The sequence below is a fragment of the Microcaecilia unicolor genome, chromosome 10 (assembly GCF_901765095.1).
Source record: "Microcaecilia unicolor chromosome 10, aMicUni1.1, whole genome shotgun sequence".
In the NCBI taxonomy this organism is placed as follows: Eukaryota; Metazoa; Chordata; class Amphibia; order Gymnophiona; family Siphonopidae; genus Microcaecilia; species Microcaecilia unicolor.
Window position 1 is genome coordinate 37,139,198 of NC_044040.1, and position 17,035 is coordinate 37,156,232.

The 17,035-nt window shown below is 41.0% G+C and overlaps 1 protein-coding gene across 1 annotated transcript in view; it reads right to left on the reverse strand.

Moving 5' to 3' along the window:
• The window catches only part of LOC115478916 (E3 ubiquitin-protein ligase Hakai-like), a 22,546-nt gene extending 12,388 nt beyond the window's left edge, over nt 1-10,158 (reverse strand). The window contains exons 1-2 of the mRNA XM_030216568.1: nt 9,970-10,158; nt 2,650-2,817 (exon numbers count right to left, since the gene is read on the reverse strand). Of these exons, the coding sequence (XP_030072428.1) occupies nt 2,650-2,817; nt 9,970-10,078 (277 nt within the window). The 5' untranslated portion in view covers nt 10,079-10,158. The remainder of the gene's footprint in view (nt 1-2,649; nt 2,818-9,969) is intronic.
• Nucleotides 10,159-17,035: the final 6,877 nt, after the last annotated feature.

The following is a 17,035-nucleotide window of genomic DNA, read 5'->3' on the forward strand; positions in this document are numbered from 1 at the left end:
GACTTGTTCCTACTATAACTATGTTCTACAGCTGTACTAAAAGGCTGTTCAGCTTGCAATTACAAACAAACACTCTATTTACTGGATTGCCACCACTGACTGCACTTATGAAAATCCCCATGTGACCCCCTGAAAATAGTCTCTGCAGCAGGCAGAAGGATTTTCAGGGAGGTCACTAAGACAACAGGGGCTGGGACTGCCAGTCTGGTGGGAGGTTTTGTGAAGGGCCAACCCATGGGGGCAGGGCCAAGAAGTAATAAAAGGCACTACATAGAGAAAATTCTGGTCTTTGGTAGCCCACCCCTACTGAGACCCTGAACACTGAGGGAGAAGTCCTGGGAACCAAGACAGGAGGAGTTTGCAGTGTGTGGTGATTGAAGTCCCTGCTACAAAGCAGAGGGTGCCTGCGGAGTGTTCCCAACTTGGGAACGATTAAGAGTGCTTGGGGAAAAAGACACGCCAGATAGGAGAGGGCCTCAACTACTGGCACTGCATGTGTGAATGATCCCTGTTCAGAACTGAGTTAATCAAGTGGAGATGACTTTGACAGTAAAGTCTATGGGGATATTACCAAGTACTTTGTTCTGTTTTGCAAATAGAGAAGATTTGAGATAGAACTGTATTGTGATTTGAACGCCCTGATAACATTTGGAGATTATGTTTAACGCTGTGACGACCATCTGAAAAGCCCTCAAATGTACAGACCAAGTTGACAAGTTTATGAATTGTGTTTTCAAGTTACTATTAAAGCAAGCTGAAGTTGAAATACAGAGACTGATGCCTTTTGTGTGTGTGAATGAAACAAAGAGTGCCCAGAAAAGAATACTCTTCGGCCTACCGAGACTTAGCTCAGCTCGACATCTTGAACTTTGTGTTTGTATATCCTAGTAACATAATGGAACTTTGGAAGGCTAAGTGCTTTGAAAATATGCCTCATAGTAACATAGTAGATGATGGCAGAAAAAGACCTGCACGGTCCATCCAGTCTACCCAACAAGATAAACTCATATGTACTACTTTTTGTGTATACCTTACCTTGATTTGTACCTGTCCTCTTCAGGGCACAGACCGTATAAGTCTGCCCAGCACTATCCCCGCCTCCCAACCAGCCCCGCCTCCCACCACCAGCTCTGGTACAGACCGTATAAGTCTGCCCAGCACTATCCCTGCCTCCCAACCAGCCCCGCCTCCCACCACCAGCTCTGGTACAGACCGTATAAGTCTGCCCAGCATTATTCCCGCCTCCCAACCACCAGCTCTGGTACAGACCGTATAAGTCTGCCCAGCACTATCCCTGCCTCCCAACCACCAGCCCCGCCACCCAATCTCGGCTAAGCTCCTGAGGATCCATTCCTTCTGAACAGGATTCCTGGGATGTCTGACCTGAAGGGTTTAGCCAATGCCTAGGAAATGAGTGGGACCAGGGTTAAAAAAAAATAGGGCAGGGTTTATTACACCTAACGGCATTTTCAGCTCATCCTGTTGTGAACCATGGAGCATAGGGAAAAAACATCAATGCACACGTAACTCAAAATACTGTTTACAGACATGCCAGCAAAACCCAGGCTACGAAGAGCTCTTCCAGTTTAGACTGAAGTCTGCAGGCTTGACCATAGTAGCTTTAAAACCAATGCCACTTCAGACTCACTATCCTGTGCAGCTTACTTAGGGGTCCTTTTATTAAGCTGTGTAAGGCGCTAATGCGTGCCTACGGCAGCTAAAAATAAGGCACTTGGGCATCCTGCAGTAATTTCTAATTGTGTGCGCACTAAACGAGCACTAAAAAAACTGTTTCTATTTTTTTGAGGGGGCGTGTCAGAGGCAGCATGGGCATTACTATGCTAACCAGTTAGCACATCTATATTACTGCATGGTAACTGGTCAGCACACAGATAACACAGGAGCCCCTTAATGCCTGCAAAATGGGTGGCAGTAAGTGCTCACACAGTCATTTCTTAAAATGGCCATGTGCTAATGATAACATTAGCGCATGGCCATTAATACAAAAAATAGAAAATAGGCCATTTTACGACTGCGATAAAAATAGCCTTAGCGCATGGGAAAGACCCACATAAGGGCGCACCAAGGCCACATTTTGTTAACAGAACCCCTTAATCTTTCATACAGTCACAAAAAAGAACAAAAAAAAATGTTTAAATGTATTTAGCAACTGGTTCGATCTATCTGCTCTATAAAACAGGTCCACATTTGAAGGGGTAAGACGGGGGGAGGGAAGATGGACTATAGGCTTGTGATTACCCAAATGAAAGTGACCTTAAAGGCAAGGCCATTTTCAACAGGATTGTATTTGAAAAGCACTGCAACAAAATGGTTTCCATGTACTCTCTTGTACTATATTATGCATCTTTGTCTATCACGTGTCACATTTATTTTTTCCTACCTAAAATCAATCAAACTACTGATCTCATATTGTGACACTGAACATGTGAAACACCCAGTACCAAGACATAAGACATACGCTGCTGTACACCGCCTTGAGTGAATTCCTTCAAAAAGGCAGTAAATAAATCCTAATAAATAAATACAATACACACCAATAAATATAACAGGAATACGACGATCTAGCAGTGAAAATACCCTTGGGAGACACAATTCTGCGTTAGCAGGAGTAAGCTCACCAGCCCTTACCTTCCTCGCCAGCTTGCGTTTTTGAAGGCATCCTGCTCATAGTTCTCGGAGCATGAGGGGAAACTTTGGCTTTGTTAGTTTGTTTTGAAATTAATTTTATGGGGATTCGTCTGCGTACATCCAGGCCACCCAGTGACCCTGAGCTGTTGGTGCCTTGCAAATCATTGTCTATAAAAAAGAAAAGAATAAAATGTTTCATCATCATCATGGCAGATGGTATCAAAAGGTGTGAGAGAGGGTAGGTACAAGCAACACAGACAGGGGATAGTATTTTTTTTGTTTTGTTACATTTGTACCCCGCGCTTTCCCACTCATGGCAGGCTCAATGCGGCTTACATGGGGCAATGGAGGGTTAAGTGACTTGCCCAGAGTCACAAGGAGCTGCCTGTGCCTGAAGTGGGAATCAAACTCAGTTCCCCAGGACCAAAGTCCACCACCCTAACCACTAGGCCACTCCTCCACGGTTGCTACTATTTGAGATTCTACATGGAATGTTGCTATTCCACTAGCAACATTCCATGTAGAAGTCGGCCCTTGCAGATCACCAATGTGGCCGCGCAGGCTTCTGCTTCTGTGAGTCTGACGTCCTGTACGTACGTGCAGGATGTCAGACTCACAGAAACAGAAGCCTGCGCAGCCTTTTACATGGAATGTTGCTAGTGGAATAGCAACATTCCATGTAGAATCTCCAATAGTATATATTTTATTTTTGTTACATTTGTACCCCGTGCTTTCCCACTCATGGCAGGCTCAATGTGGCTTACATGGGGCAATGGAGGGTTAAGTGACTTGCCCAGAGTCACAAGGAGCTGCCTGTGCCGGGAATCGAACTCAGTTCCTCAGGACCAAAGTCCACCACCCTAACCACTAGGCCACTCCTCCACTCCAGAATGAGTATGCTCAATTAACCTGGCTCTTTTTTCCCTAGCCCTTATTGCATGTGGTGACTATCTACTCACTCCACATATGGACTAGCTTGTTGCACACATTGTAATTAAGATCTGATCCACATATCGTATTGAACTGCACATATAATTTGCCTTCAATTTGGCCACCCATCTATTTATCCCAATGACTTTGTCCTACCCGTCTTGTCTGTGTCTCAACTGCACTTGTCCCCTCGGCTGCCTATTAAGTTGCTTCACTTGTACATAACGATGTTGTGAGTATATTTATGTTACATGAATGTTCTAATATGCTGCCTATTAAGATATTTAAGTGTATTGTGCTGACATCATGAGTATCATAACTGTTACAGGAATGTACTTCCATGATGCCTAATTATGGTATTATTTGTATTCTGCTAACACTTATATTTCATTTACAGCAACAGCTTGCAGTTGCTTCCTTTGTCAATCCCTCATCTTCTCCCTATCTGGAAGATTATTCTTTGAACTCACCAACAACTTCTTTGTGGAAAAAAAATGTATAATGTTAATTCCCTATGCTTAGAAATGAAGATGTAGAACAAATCATGAGTTAGACTCAGGAACAGAAAATTATTTCTTCATGAAGGTGGTGGCAGATGTATGGAATAACCTCATAAGCAGAGGAGTAAATTAAACAAAACAAAGATGTAATATATGAAAAATGGGAAATTAAAACAACGACTTCTTACACAGGACAGGAACTGAAATGTCTATGGGCCCCTTTTACAAAGGTGATTTAGCATTTTTAGCTAGAGATACCCATATATATTCCTATGGATGTCTCTAGCATTTAGCGCATGCTAAAAACGGTAGCGAACCTTTGTAAAAGGCCCCCTATCTTCGTAGAACAAGGATTGTGGCAGTAGTTCTGCAGAGTCTCCATGGATTTATTTCCCCAGACCTGGTCTCTCACCTCCAGTCTTCTCTATATATGAAGGTAATGCTTAGCTGTCATTAATCCTGAACTACACTCAGATTTTACAGCTTTATAGACCTACAAACTGACACTGTAAACTACCAATTTTAGAAATTACAAATCACAAGGTATACAAAAATCAGTGTTGAAAATGTATATGGACAACTTAAGTGCCAGTCAAAACAAAATTTAAAAGCCAAGGAATTTTTTTTTTTTTTTTGCTGTTGCTATTTTGCTTAGCTTTTTAAAAATTAAAATTTACTCTTCATTTTAGTTTTAAAAATATTTTGTGGATCTAATTTGTTACCTTATGGTATTATTTCTGTAATGTTTGGATTACTGTACTTTCATGAAACAATAAAGATTAAAGTTTTTAAAAAATTGTGGATTTTATTTATTTTTCAAAATTTTAGATATCCATGTGACCTGGATGTTGGTATTTGTTTTAGCCCTGTATATAATAATCAGCAATTCAAAGGTCACACAGCACCCCATGTACACAATGCAAACTGATAGTACCTGCCTACAGGACGAGGCTGGTGGGAGAAGAAAACTAAATAATGCCATTGTACAATAAGGATACTCAATTTAATGCACATCATCTGTGGATCTTAACTAGTTATAATAGCTATTTTCATACTTGCCTCAGATGCTAGTGCCATCACATTCACACTGGACCCACTGCTATGAGAACACTCAGTAATAATGCTGTAAAACTAACACTGTATTTTAAATCGATGTGAATAAGTTAAAAGTTAATTCCAGCATTAAACGTGAACACAAACAAAAATTAGGAACCTTAATTGCTAATTCTTTCATCCTTTCCCTCAGATGGCGTTAATTCTAAACATGAGCTTTAGCTAATCCATTCTTGTAGGCTAATCTCGCTCCTTCCTTCCTGTTCTGCATTAGCTGGACAGTCTCGTTTGAGGTCTCCAGTAGATGACAGCGTGATGTAATTCACATTTCCAAGTATTATCTGGATGTTCTCTTGTTGCTAAGCAGTAAGCTCCAGTTCTGATTCTGGTTATGTGCAATTAAGCACTTACATCTCTTGTGACCACAGGTAAGTTTTGATAAGTTTAAATTGAGAATAAACTACTGCACTAAGCATATACACTACTGTTTCCAGTGAATAAACTTGGCTGCATTTCTGTCTTGAAATAAACACATTTCTAAGTCAACAGAAGTCTGAAAGAACGTCACCAATCTATGATATAGCTGAGGCTATCCACAATGTCCATGTATGTTACAGCCCTAGACAGAAACCACTTCCTAATTCCACAGTAACTCTGATTCTCTACTAAGCATTAGCTAAGTACCTTGAATCTACAAACACTAATTTGATAATTGGCCTTTAATAACCCCTAAAAACACAAAAATAACCAGATAAAGTAATTCATAGCTGCAAAGCTTATTCAAAGTGCTCAGATTTTGGTGAACTATGTTGAACTTTAATTTATTGAATATCATTCTTTATTCAACTCTGTGTCTCAGTCCTGGGAAAGCCCATGCCCCTCTCTTGACCACGCCCCCTTAAGAGTTGTGTGCAAGATGAATAGAATAGGGGCACACAGCAGATGCTAACTAGTAATTAGTGCCAATAAATGCTCACTATGGCCAACTATTGATTGTTATCACCAATTTAGCCAATAGCTTTACGTGTTTATGTATGCATCTGCACCCTGCGCCTAACTTTGAGCATCCTATATCGAATTTGAAGGTAAATGTTTGTACGTGCAGTTCCTCTCATACTAAGCAAGATCACTACTGCAACAATACGACATTTGTAGGATAAAACTAACCTGTCTCATTGACGGTCTAACCCATGAACTGAGTGATCTACTAACACCTAGACCCAGAGACCAACTTATCCTTCCTGCTTAAATTTTCTGGATCGAAATGCCCTCTACTCTGAGGGGTAGTTACTAAAGTGTTTTACTACTACTACTACTATTTAGCATTTCCATAGCGCTACAAAGCATACGCAGCGCTGCACAAACATTGAAGGTCTTAACACGCTATATATGCCTCTTAAAGTGTTAAAATGGCAATATCATACATCCACTGGGATGTCTGGTGGCCATCATTCTTAGTAGACTGGTCACACAGACATCCCAGCAGAGCAGTGGGGCAGTCTAGGGGGCATCGTAGTGGACTTTACATAAAAGGTACACATCTCACCATAACTCCAGGAATATAGAAACACCTACTGTACTTCACTGTACATCACTACAATAGCTCTCAAGCTTGCAGGTGTCACCTATATATAGGTACAGTAGGTATTTAGCGGGTTTTGGAGGGCCCACATGTTCCACCACAAGTGTACCAGTTACAGTAGAATAAGGGCCTGGGTCCCCTTCTCTACAGTCCACTAGGCTACTCCAAGGACCTGTCTGCTGTCTTGACCATCATATCTGAAGCTGTTGGAGCCTGGTATGTACTGTCACATCTTAGGGGGATGGGAGGGGCTCTGTGACCACTAGGGGAGTAAGGGGCGGTTATGCCTTAATCCCTCCAGTGGTCATTTAGGGCACCTTTTGGTCATTGATTCATGATTGAACCCGGTCTAGCCATAAAGGTCTTAATTTTGGCCCTAGAGTTTTTGCTTGGTCCATTATTGCAGAAAAACGTGTATCTTCTGGTGCCACCCAGGTCCTGATGAAAACATGCCCCCTTGAAAATTGGACAAAATGTGGGGAAAAACATCTAAAATCGAAGTGTCAAAAATCACAACTTGGCCATTTTTGAGAGAAGAATATCCATCTACCGCCTTTTTGGTTTTGAAAATAAGCCCCATTGCCACTGTGTGTGAAACTGGGGCATGGGACCTTCCTCAACTGTGAATAGGTGATAGCAACAAGGACAGGAACCATTTTCACTAATTTTTTCGCACAAAAAATGGTCCTTACTCTTTAAGTGAAAGCCTTTATGTCCATCATGCCAACTAAATCAATTTACCATACAAAAAAATAGATCAAAATTCTATACTGGATCTGTACAGCAGCTCTTCATTGTCGGTTTCCAGAATCGATATTCACTGATGTTGAACTTTGTCTTTATTATTGATGAAGAAGTGTTACAGTTTTTAGATTAAGTACTATTAGGGATTGACATTGCTCTGGACTGCTGTCTTAAATTAAATGCGGAAGTACGATAGATAATGGTGACTATATGTGTGATTTTTCACTTTTAGACACAGTGAGTTTCTGAGCACCTTCACAAAATTTTATAAAGATTTTTTTGTTGATTCCTAAGTAATGGAGTCATGTTTATGATATTTACCTGGGATATTGTTTTGTTTTGTATGTTTGTTCCTATTTGATTAATCTTTGGGAACTATACAAAGGAGGTAATCAAGTACTCCACATACTGCAATGTTTTAATTACAATTGTACATATGAAAATACACAAGAACATAAGAATAACCGTATTGGGTAAGACCAATGGTCCATCTAGTCCAGTATCCTGCTTCCAACAGTGGCCAATCCAGGTCACAAGTACCTGGCAGAAACTCAATTAGTAGCAATATTCTATGCTACCAATCCTGGGGAAAGCAAGTGCCTTCTCCCACATCCACCTCAATAACAGACTATGGACTTTTCCTCCAGAAACTTGTCCAAACCTTTTTAAACTCAGATATGCTAACCACTGTTACTTATTGTTAAAAGCAGAGTTTAGTCTTGAGACAATATTTTTTCATAACAACAATTCTGAAAAGCTATCTGGACCTCAAGGCTTCAATTCTGCAAAACTGAGTCATGTAAATGGCTGAACATTTGGACACATTTAGAGCCCTGTTTACTAAGCCATGCTAGAGGCATGTGTTTTTAGCGCGCTCTAAGCACTAGTATGAACTAACCATGTAGACGCCCATAATATTCTATGGGTGTCTACATGGTTAGCATGCGCTAATTTTTAGCACATGCTACAAATGCTAGTGAACATTAGCAAACCTTTATATACTGCATTTTCCTCATGCTGAAAAAAAAAAGAAAGCTTTTTGGCCGGGTCTTGTGAATGTGCTTTCTTTGCATACCTACAAATATACCCCCCTCAAATACACAAAGCAGAAAAGTATATATATTTAAAATAAAAACAGAACAAGGGCTAGTTCTATAAAGCAAACTTGCCAAAAACTGTTCTCAGAGAAAGGGTTGCTGTTATATAAGATGAACTAACATATCCTCATGGCAAGATTGGAATACAAATTTAAAGAAACAAACTAAAATACAACTTCCAGCAATGGAATTATTGAGTAGCTATACTAAAGTCTTCACGGTGAGCCCAACAAGGTAAAAGCTTTCTTACATCTAACTTCTTACTGGCAAATGGCAGTCAAGAATTCTTAAGGAGCCACAATTTTTTCTTCCTTCTTTTTTGGGTTTACACTGCCTTTTTGTATTATTTTAAGTTCATCTCCCCACTTTTGTGACTACACGCTCCTCTTTCTCCATCTCCACACCTCCCACCACTTCCTCCATCTCTATCTGCAGAAGCAGGTCTCCCTGGCATCTCAGTCACAGAAGCAGCCTTTCTGCATAGGCACCAAATTTAAAACAAAAGGGTGTTCACTCCCACCACCCCCTCCCAGCTATTCCTAAGCTCCCCAAACATTACCCTGTATTATTTACAATGTACAGAGGCACAACACAAAACATTTAAAACTTGAACTGCTCATGAGATGACTATCTCAAAGTTAAATTACATCCTTCCTGACAAGTTTTCTATTTTTCCTTTACCGAGAGCAGAAGTTCGATTTTGATCATTTTCAGACCTAAGGACCAGAAACCATATCATGACCGAGGTGAAAAGAAACAACATTTTGCTAGCTACGATTGTCTTTAATGGGGAAAGAAATCCAAAAACTATGCGTGTGGAACATCAAATTGGCCTCTTCTCACGCCTTAAGTGCCTGATGTGTTTCTGAAAGTTAATTCAGGCCATAACGTTTTCCCGAGCCTACATAAAAACTATTCAACTTGAGACAACACCTATTTCCCATTTTCATAAACCTTTGAACAGAAATCTAGCCTCAACTCCGCATTTGATAGCCGGATATACTAAAATATTCTAAAACAGGCATATAGAAAACTCAACGGACCCCAGCCCTGACATGCCTCCACAAAAGAGCCACAGCGGGCAAGAGGAGCGTGCAAAGGGGCCAGTGAGATCGAAGGAAGGAAGAGACACACACATGGAGGGTGTGCGCGCTTCCTTCCCTTGCAAGTCATGCATTTCCACCCCTCAAAAGCCCGTCCAGGGAGATTCATTCAGCGAGAGCCGCAAACAGGATAAGGGAAAGTTCAGGTCAGGGATTGGGGGGAGGGGTGCAGGTAATGAGGAAACGGCTAGACGCTGACAGGGACTGTGTGGGGAAGACAGCGACCGGACACAGCTGATGCCCTCCTCACTTGTACGTACTCCCGCCGCTTCCCCTCCCCCTCTCCCGGTCTCCAGACCCGGGTTCCTTACCGCTGTGGTCCATGATTCGCAGCGGTGCGCTCTGGGAGCGGAACTCGCCCTGTGCGACCCCAGCGACGTACCAGCTCACCGCGCCTGCGCGCGGATCGGACCGGAACATGGCGCAGGTGCAGGCCTAGAGAAACCCGGAAGCAGATAAGCGTTTGTGTCATATAGAAGTGCTGGGATGTACCATAGAGTTGCAGAGCCTCAGCCTGCCGTTTCTATGATTTTGCGGAGGGCAGTAGAGTCAAAAGAGGGTGAACGACGGTCTCTTTTCAATCAAATAGGTTAGATTGAGAACAGGAGACGGTATGAGGCTATCTAGACTGTTATAGGGTTTGAAGCCAGTAGGCGGAGTTTGCCACCACACTGGTTCAGCCCAAACAATAGCAAACGCTATTGGAAAACAATTGTAAAAGATTATTAGGATACTTCTGCTCAAATGTTTTGACAAGTTTTATTTGAGATGCTTCATGTTTGAAGCATGTTATAACTATGCTATGTCATTGATGTTCATATTTCAGCTTAATTTGTTATGTTGTACTTATTCAAAATGTCAATAAAAATTATTTTGAAAATAAATAAGGGACTGTCTATGCATGGTCCATCCATAAAAGTCAAAAGCTGTTTCAGCTGGATAAGCAGTGCCTTAGAAGGTGGAGGACAAAAGATTTTTTTTTAATTTAACAGTTTTTAAAATTTATTTGAAAGCTTTCCATATCTAGATATAAATATCATGAAATCAAAACTGAGTATCAGTAAAACAGCTTCAAAACTTATTGTAGCTGGTGAAAGCAGCACTAATAAAGGCTGTATTTTGCGCTCATTTTTCTACACTGTTCTATACAATACAGTAGTACATGGCCAAATTTCAGTGAGGATATCCTGTTTACTGATGGGTTCATCTTAACTAGCTAGCGTTTTTAGCACCCGCTAAAAAGACTAGTGCACCTATAGCACGGCTTAACAGGGCCCTAACTGTTGTAATCTGCCTTGGGAAACCTGGTGTTATAAAGATTGGACGTAAAATTAAACTCTTCATTAATTGGGGCACATGGAATCACATCTTCACCTCATCATTTTTGTACAAATGGATTATTCTGTTTTGAGCATGTTTCAGGGACAAGTGGTTTTCATAACTCAAAATAATAAAAATAAATATTTTCTTTCATACAAATCTCTCATTTGTTTAAACTGAGGGGTCCTTTTACAAAGCCATGCTGAAAAATGGCTTGCAGTAGTGTAGGCGCAGGTTTTGGGAGTGCACCGATCCATTTTTCAGCTCGCCTGTAAAAAGGTCTTTTTTTTTAAATTTTTGCCGAAAATGGACGTGCAGCAAAATGAAAATTGGCACGTGTCCATTTTGGGTCTTAGACCTTACCGCCAGCCATTGACCTAGTGGTAAAGTCTTACGTGGTAACTGGGTGGTAATGACCTACGTGCGCCAAATGCCACTTGGCGTGCATCCAATATGCATGGCCAAAAATAAAAATTATTTTTCGGACATGCATATCGGACGTGAGCCAAAAATGAAATTACTGCAAGAGCTGTGTGGTAACTCCATTGTGGCACATGTTGGGCGCACGTAGACGCTTACGTGGCTTAGTAAAAGGGCCCCTAAATGAGCTATAAGCCCCTAATGCAGTCCATTGTTTTTCTTACATTATGTCCTTGTGATGACATACTGTGCCAAAGCTGGAAATACAGTGAGACAGAATAATAGAATTCAGTAGCATCCAAAACTTATTAACTAACATTATAATTGTGGTGGCATTTGGGTAATAAATGAGAAAATGCTGTTGAAAAATGACTTGAAGAAGAAATAAATATATATCACAGAACTGGAAAATGTTGGTACATTTAGACTGACTTTGGACTTCTGCACAAAGGCAGCTCTGCCCTTCATATTGAAGTACATAAATACATAAGTGTTGCCATACTGGGATGGACCGAAGGTCCATCAAGCCCAGCATCATGTTTCCAACAGTGTCCAGTCCAGGTTACAAGTACCTGGCATATCCCAAAACAGTACAATACATTTAATGCTGTTTATCCTAGAAATAAGCAGTGGATTTTCCCCAAATCCATCTTAATAATGGCATAGGGACTTTTAGGAAGCTATCCAAATCTTTCTTTAAACCCTGCTAAGCTAACTGCTTTTATCACATTCTCTTGCAACGAATTCCATAGTTTAATTACATGTTGAGTGAAGAAATATTTTCTCCAATTTGTTTTAAATTTACTACTTTGTAGCTTCATTGCGTGCCCCCTAGTCCTAGTATTTTTGGAAAGTGTAAACAAGTGATTCATGTCTACCCGTTCCACTCCACTCATTATTTTATAGACCTCTATCATATCTCTCCTCAGCCATCTCTTCTCCAAGCTGAAGAGCCCTAGCCACTTTAGCCTTTCCTCATAGGGAAGCTGTCCCATCTCCTTTATCATTTTAGTCGCCCTTCTCTGTACCTTTTCTAATTCCACTATATCATTTTTGAGTTGCGGTGACCAAAATTGCAATAATTGAGGTGCGGTCACACCATGGAGTGATAAAACAGGCATTATAACATCCTCATTTTTGTTTTCCATTCCTTTCCTAATAATACCTAACATTCTATTTGCTTTCTTAGCCACCGCTGCACACTGAGCAGAGGGTTTCAACGTATCATGAACGATGACACCTAGATTCCTTTCCCGGTCAGTGACTCCTAATGTGGAACCTTGCATCATGTAACTATAGTTTGGGTTTCTCTTTTCCGCATGCATCACTTTGCACTTGCTCACATTAAACGTCATCTGCCATTTGGATGCCCAGTCTCCCAGTCGCGTAAGGTCCTCTTGTAATTTTTCACAATCCTCTTGTGATTCAACAACTTTGAATAACTTTGTGTCGTCAGCAAATTTAATTACCTCACTAGTTACTCCCATCTCTAGATCATTTATAAATATGTTAAAAAGCAGTTAAAAAGCACAGACCCCTGAGGAGCTCCACTATACCCTTCTCCATTCTGAATACTAACCATTTAACCAGTTTTTAATCCACAATAGAACACTACCTCCTATCACATGGAGTGGAGGAGTGGCCTAGTGGTTAGGGTGGTGGACTTTGGTACTGAGGAACTGAGTTCAATTCCCATTTCAGGCATAGGCAGCTCCCTGTGACTCTGGGCAAGTCACTTAACCCTCCATTGCCCCAGGTACAAACAAGTACCTGTATACAATATGTAAGCCACTTGAGCCTGCCATGAGTGGGAAAGCACAGGGTACAAATGTAACAAAAATAAAAATGACTTTCTGATTTCCTCAGGAGTCTTTCATGATGTACTTTGTCAAATGTCTTTTGAAAATCCAGATACAAAAACATTTACTGGCTCACCTTTATCCATGTGTTTGTTCACCCCTTCAAAGAAATGTAGTAGATTAGTGAGGCAAGATTTCCCTTCACTAAATCGATGATGGCTTTGTCTCACTAATCCATGCTTGTGAATATGCTCTGTAACTCTGTTCTTTATAATAGTCTCCATCATTTTGCCTGCCATCGACATCAAGCTCACCAGTCTATAATTTCCTGGATCACCTCTGGAGCCTTTTTTAAAAATTGGCGTTACATTGGCCACCCTCCAATCTTCCGGTACCATGCTTGATTTTAAAGATAAATTATATATGTCTAACAATAGTTCTGCAAGTTCATTTTTCAATTTTATCAGTACCCTGGGATGAATACCATCCGGTCCAGGCAATTTGCTACTTTTCAGTTTTTCAAAATATGCCATTACATCTTCCAGGTTTATAGAGATTTCATTCAGTTTCTCTGACTCATCAGCTTTGAATACCATTTTTGGCACCAGCATCTCTCCCAGATCTTCCTCGGTGAAGACCGAAGCAAAGGATTCATTTAATCTCTCTGCTATGGTTTTGCCTTCCCTGTGTGCTCCTTTTACCCCTTGGTCATCTAGCAGTCCAACTGATTCTTTTGCTGGCTTCTTGCTTTTAATATTCCTTAAAAAGTTTTTAATATGTGTTTTTGCTTCAACGCAATCTTTATTTCCAAGTCCCTCTTTGCCTTCCTTATCAGCGCTTTGCGTTTTACTTGCCATTCCTCATGCTGTTTCTTATTATTTTCAGTCAGATTCTTCTTCCATTTTCTGAAGGATTTTCTTGTAGCTCTAATAACTTCCTTCATCTCACATTTTAATCATGCCGGCTGTCGCTTGGCCTTCCTCCCTCCTTTTTTAATACATGGAATATAACTGGCCTGGGCTTCCAGGATGGTATTTCTGAACAGCATCCACACCTGATGTAAATTTTTGACTTTCATTCACAGCTGCTCCTCTATGTTTTTTTTTCACCATTTTCATTTTATCATAATCACTTTTTTGAAAGTTAAATGCTAATATATTGGATTTTCTGTGTGTACTTACTCCAGAGTTTATATCAAATCTGATCATATTATGATCACTGTTATAAAGCAGCTCCAACACCATTATCTCCTGCACCAGTTCATGTGCTCCACTAAGGACTAGGTCTAGAATTTTTCCTCCTCTTGTTGGCTCCTGTACGAGTTGCTCCATAAAGCAGTCCTTGATTTCATCAAGGTATTTTACCTCCCTAGCATGCCCTGATGTTACATTTACCCAGTCAATATTGGGGTAATTGAAATCACACATTATTGTTGTGTTCCCCAGTCTGTTAGCCTCCCTAATTTCTGATAACATTTCTACATCTGTTCATCCTAGTCAGGTGGACGGTACTACACTCCTATCGCTATCCTTTTCCCCTTTACACATGAAATTTCAATCCATAGAGATTCCTAGATGTGTTTTGTGTCCTGCAGAATTTTCAATCTATTTGATTCAAGGCCCTCCTTTACATACAATTCTACCCTTCCACCAATTTGATCCACCCTATCACTATGATATAATTTGTACCCTGGTTTGAAACTGTCCCACTGGTTATCCTCCTTTTACCAGGTCTCAGAGATGTCTATTATATCTAATTTTTCATTTAGTGCAATATATTCTAACTCTCCCATCTTATTTCTTAGGCTTCTGGCATTCACATATAGATATTTCAAACTATATTTGTTGTTCTTATTTATATCTTGCTCAGCAGTTGACAGTGATAATTTGCAATCTTTTGTCTGCTTTTTATTTAAAGACACCTGATCTACTATGGTCTCTATTACAACCTCGCTATCGGGATACCATGTCTTCCCTGTTTTGGTGATATCTTTGAAAGATCCCTTGTTCCAAACCATGCACTTTTGAGTGACTGTCGGCCTTCCCCCAGTTTCTAGTTTAAAAGCTGCTGGTGCTGGTTCCTATTTAAATGCTGATGCCAGCAGCCTGGTCCCACCCTCGTTAAGGTGGAGCCCATCATTCCGGAATAGGCTTCCCCTTCCCAAGAATGTAGCCCAGTTCCTTACAAATCTAAACCCCTCCTACCTGCACCATCTCCTAACCTATGCATTGAGACTCCGGAGCTCTGCCTATCTATTGGGCCCTGCAGGTGGAATGGGGAGCACTTCAGAAAATGCTACCATATTGGTTCTGGATTTGAGCTTTCTACCTAAGAGCCTAAATGTGGCTTCCAGAACCTACCTCCCACATTTTCCTATGTCATTGGTACCCACATGTACCAAGCCAGCCAGCTCCTCCCCAGCACTATCTAAAATCTATCTAGGTGATGTGTGAGGTCTGAAGAACAACAAAGAGAGTCCAATTCTCCCGCAAAAACACACAAAGAAACAACAAGTCAAGCGGAAGATATTCAGAAGGACCAGACTGAAGTCACAGATGTTGACAGTCAAAAACCATCGTTTTTGACTGTCAACATCTGTGACTTCAGTCTGGTCCTTCTGAATATCTTCCGCTTGACTTGTTGTTTCTTTGATGTGTGAGGTCTGCCACCTTCCCACCAGGAAGGCAAGTGACCAGGCGATCCTCACGACCACCAGCCACCCAGCTATCTACATGCCTAATAATTGAATCACCAATTACAACAGCCATCCTAACTCTTCCTTCCTGGGCAGAAGCTCCTGGAGACACATCCTATGTACAAGAGCATGTTGCATCCCCTGGTGGGCTGGTCCTGGCTACAGGATTACTTCCAGCTTCACCAGGGTAATGCTGTCCTTTTAGAAGACCTCCTTCCTCCAAGAAAGCACAGGGGCTGCCAGACTGGAGGTGAGACTTCTCTACAACATCCCTATGGGCTTTTTCTGTGTATCTCTCTGTCTCCCTCAGCTCTTCCAAGTCTGCTTCTCTAGCCTCATGAGAATGGACTCATCGAGCACACACATATAACCTCTCATCAGCTGGGAGATAATCAAACATGTGACACTCAATGGAAAAGACTGGAAAACACCCCTTTTGCTGCTGGACTGCTGTCTGCATCTTAGTATTATAGAGTGGTTTAATTAAAACTTCTTAAGCTACTAGGGATATCAGATGAATATAAAGAGCCTTAAAATTATATGGTATAATATGTCATTTATTTAGTATTTGCTTCTCAGAAACTAATTTAAATGTAATTAAAACTCTAATGAAAACTCTCCTCTTGTTCTTCTGATTAGAATAATTGACTATAAATGAAGAGTTGAGCTAAGGGTGGGTGGGAGCTGGGAAGGGGGGGTGGGAATGAGGACTGAACGAGGTCCTGCTGTGCCTTCTAGAGTCTAACTGTTAATGCTATGGCAGAAAATTCAAGTTCTGATTAGTGTAATCTCAGAATTCTCCTTTTTTCAAGTGTTTTGGTTTCAGTGCCGATAAACCTCAAAAATCAACTGCATCTTAACTAAAAATGAAACCATTTCAAGTACTCCAAATGTATAAATCTGTATCATTTATTCCAATGTGCCTCCCATGTACCAGTGCTTTATTTCTGACAAATAAGTTTCGTCAGGGCAGCATATAGTAGTGGTACTCCCAATTCAATATCTCTGCAATGTTTCTTCTTGCTCTTTCTGGTTTCTGTGACATGGTTAATGATTTATTAATTAACTAGGAAAAAATGCCCGTTTCTGAGCGGAATGAGACGGGCGCTAGCAAGGGGCCCCCTCCCTCCGTCCCTCGAAGCT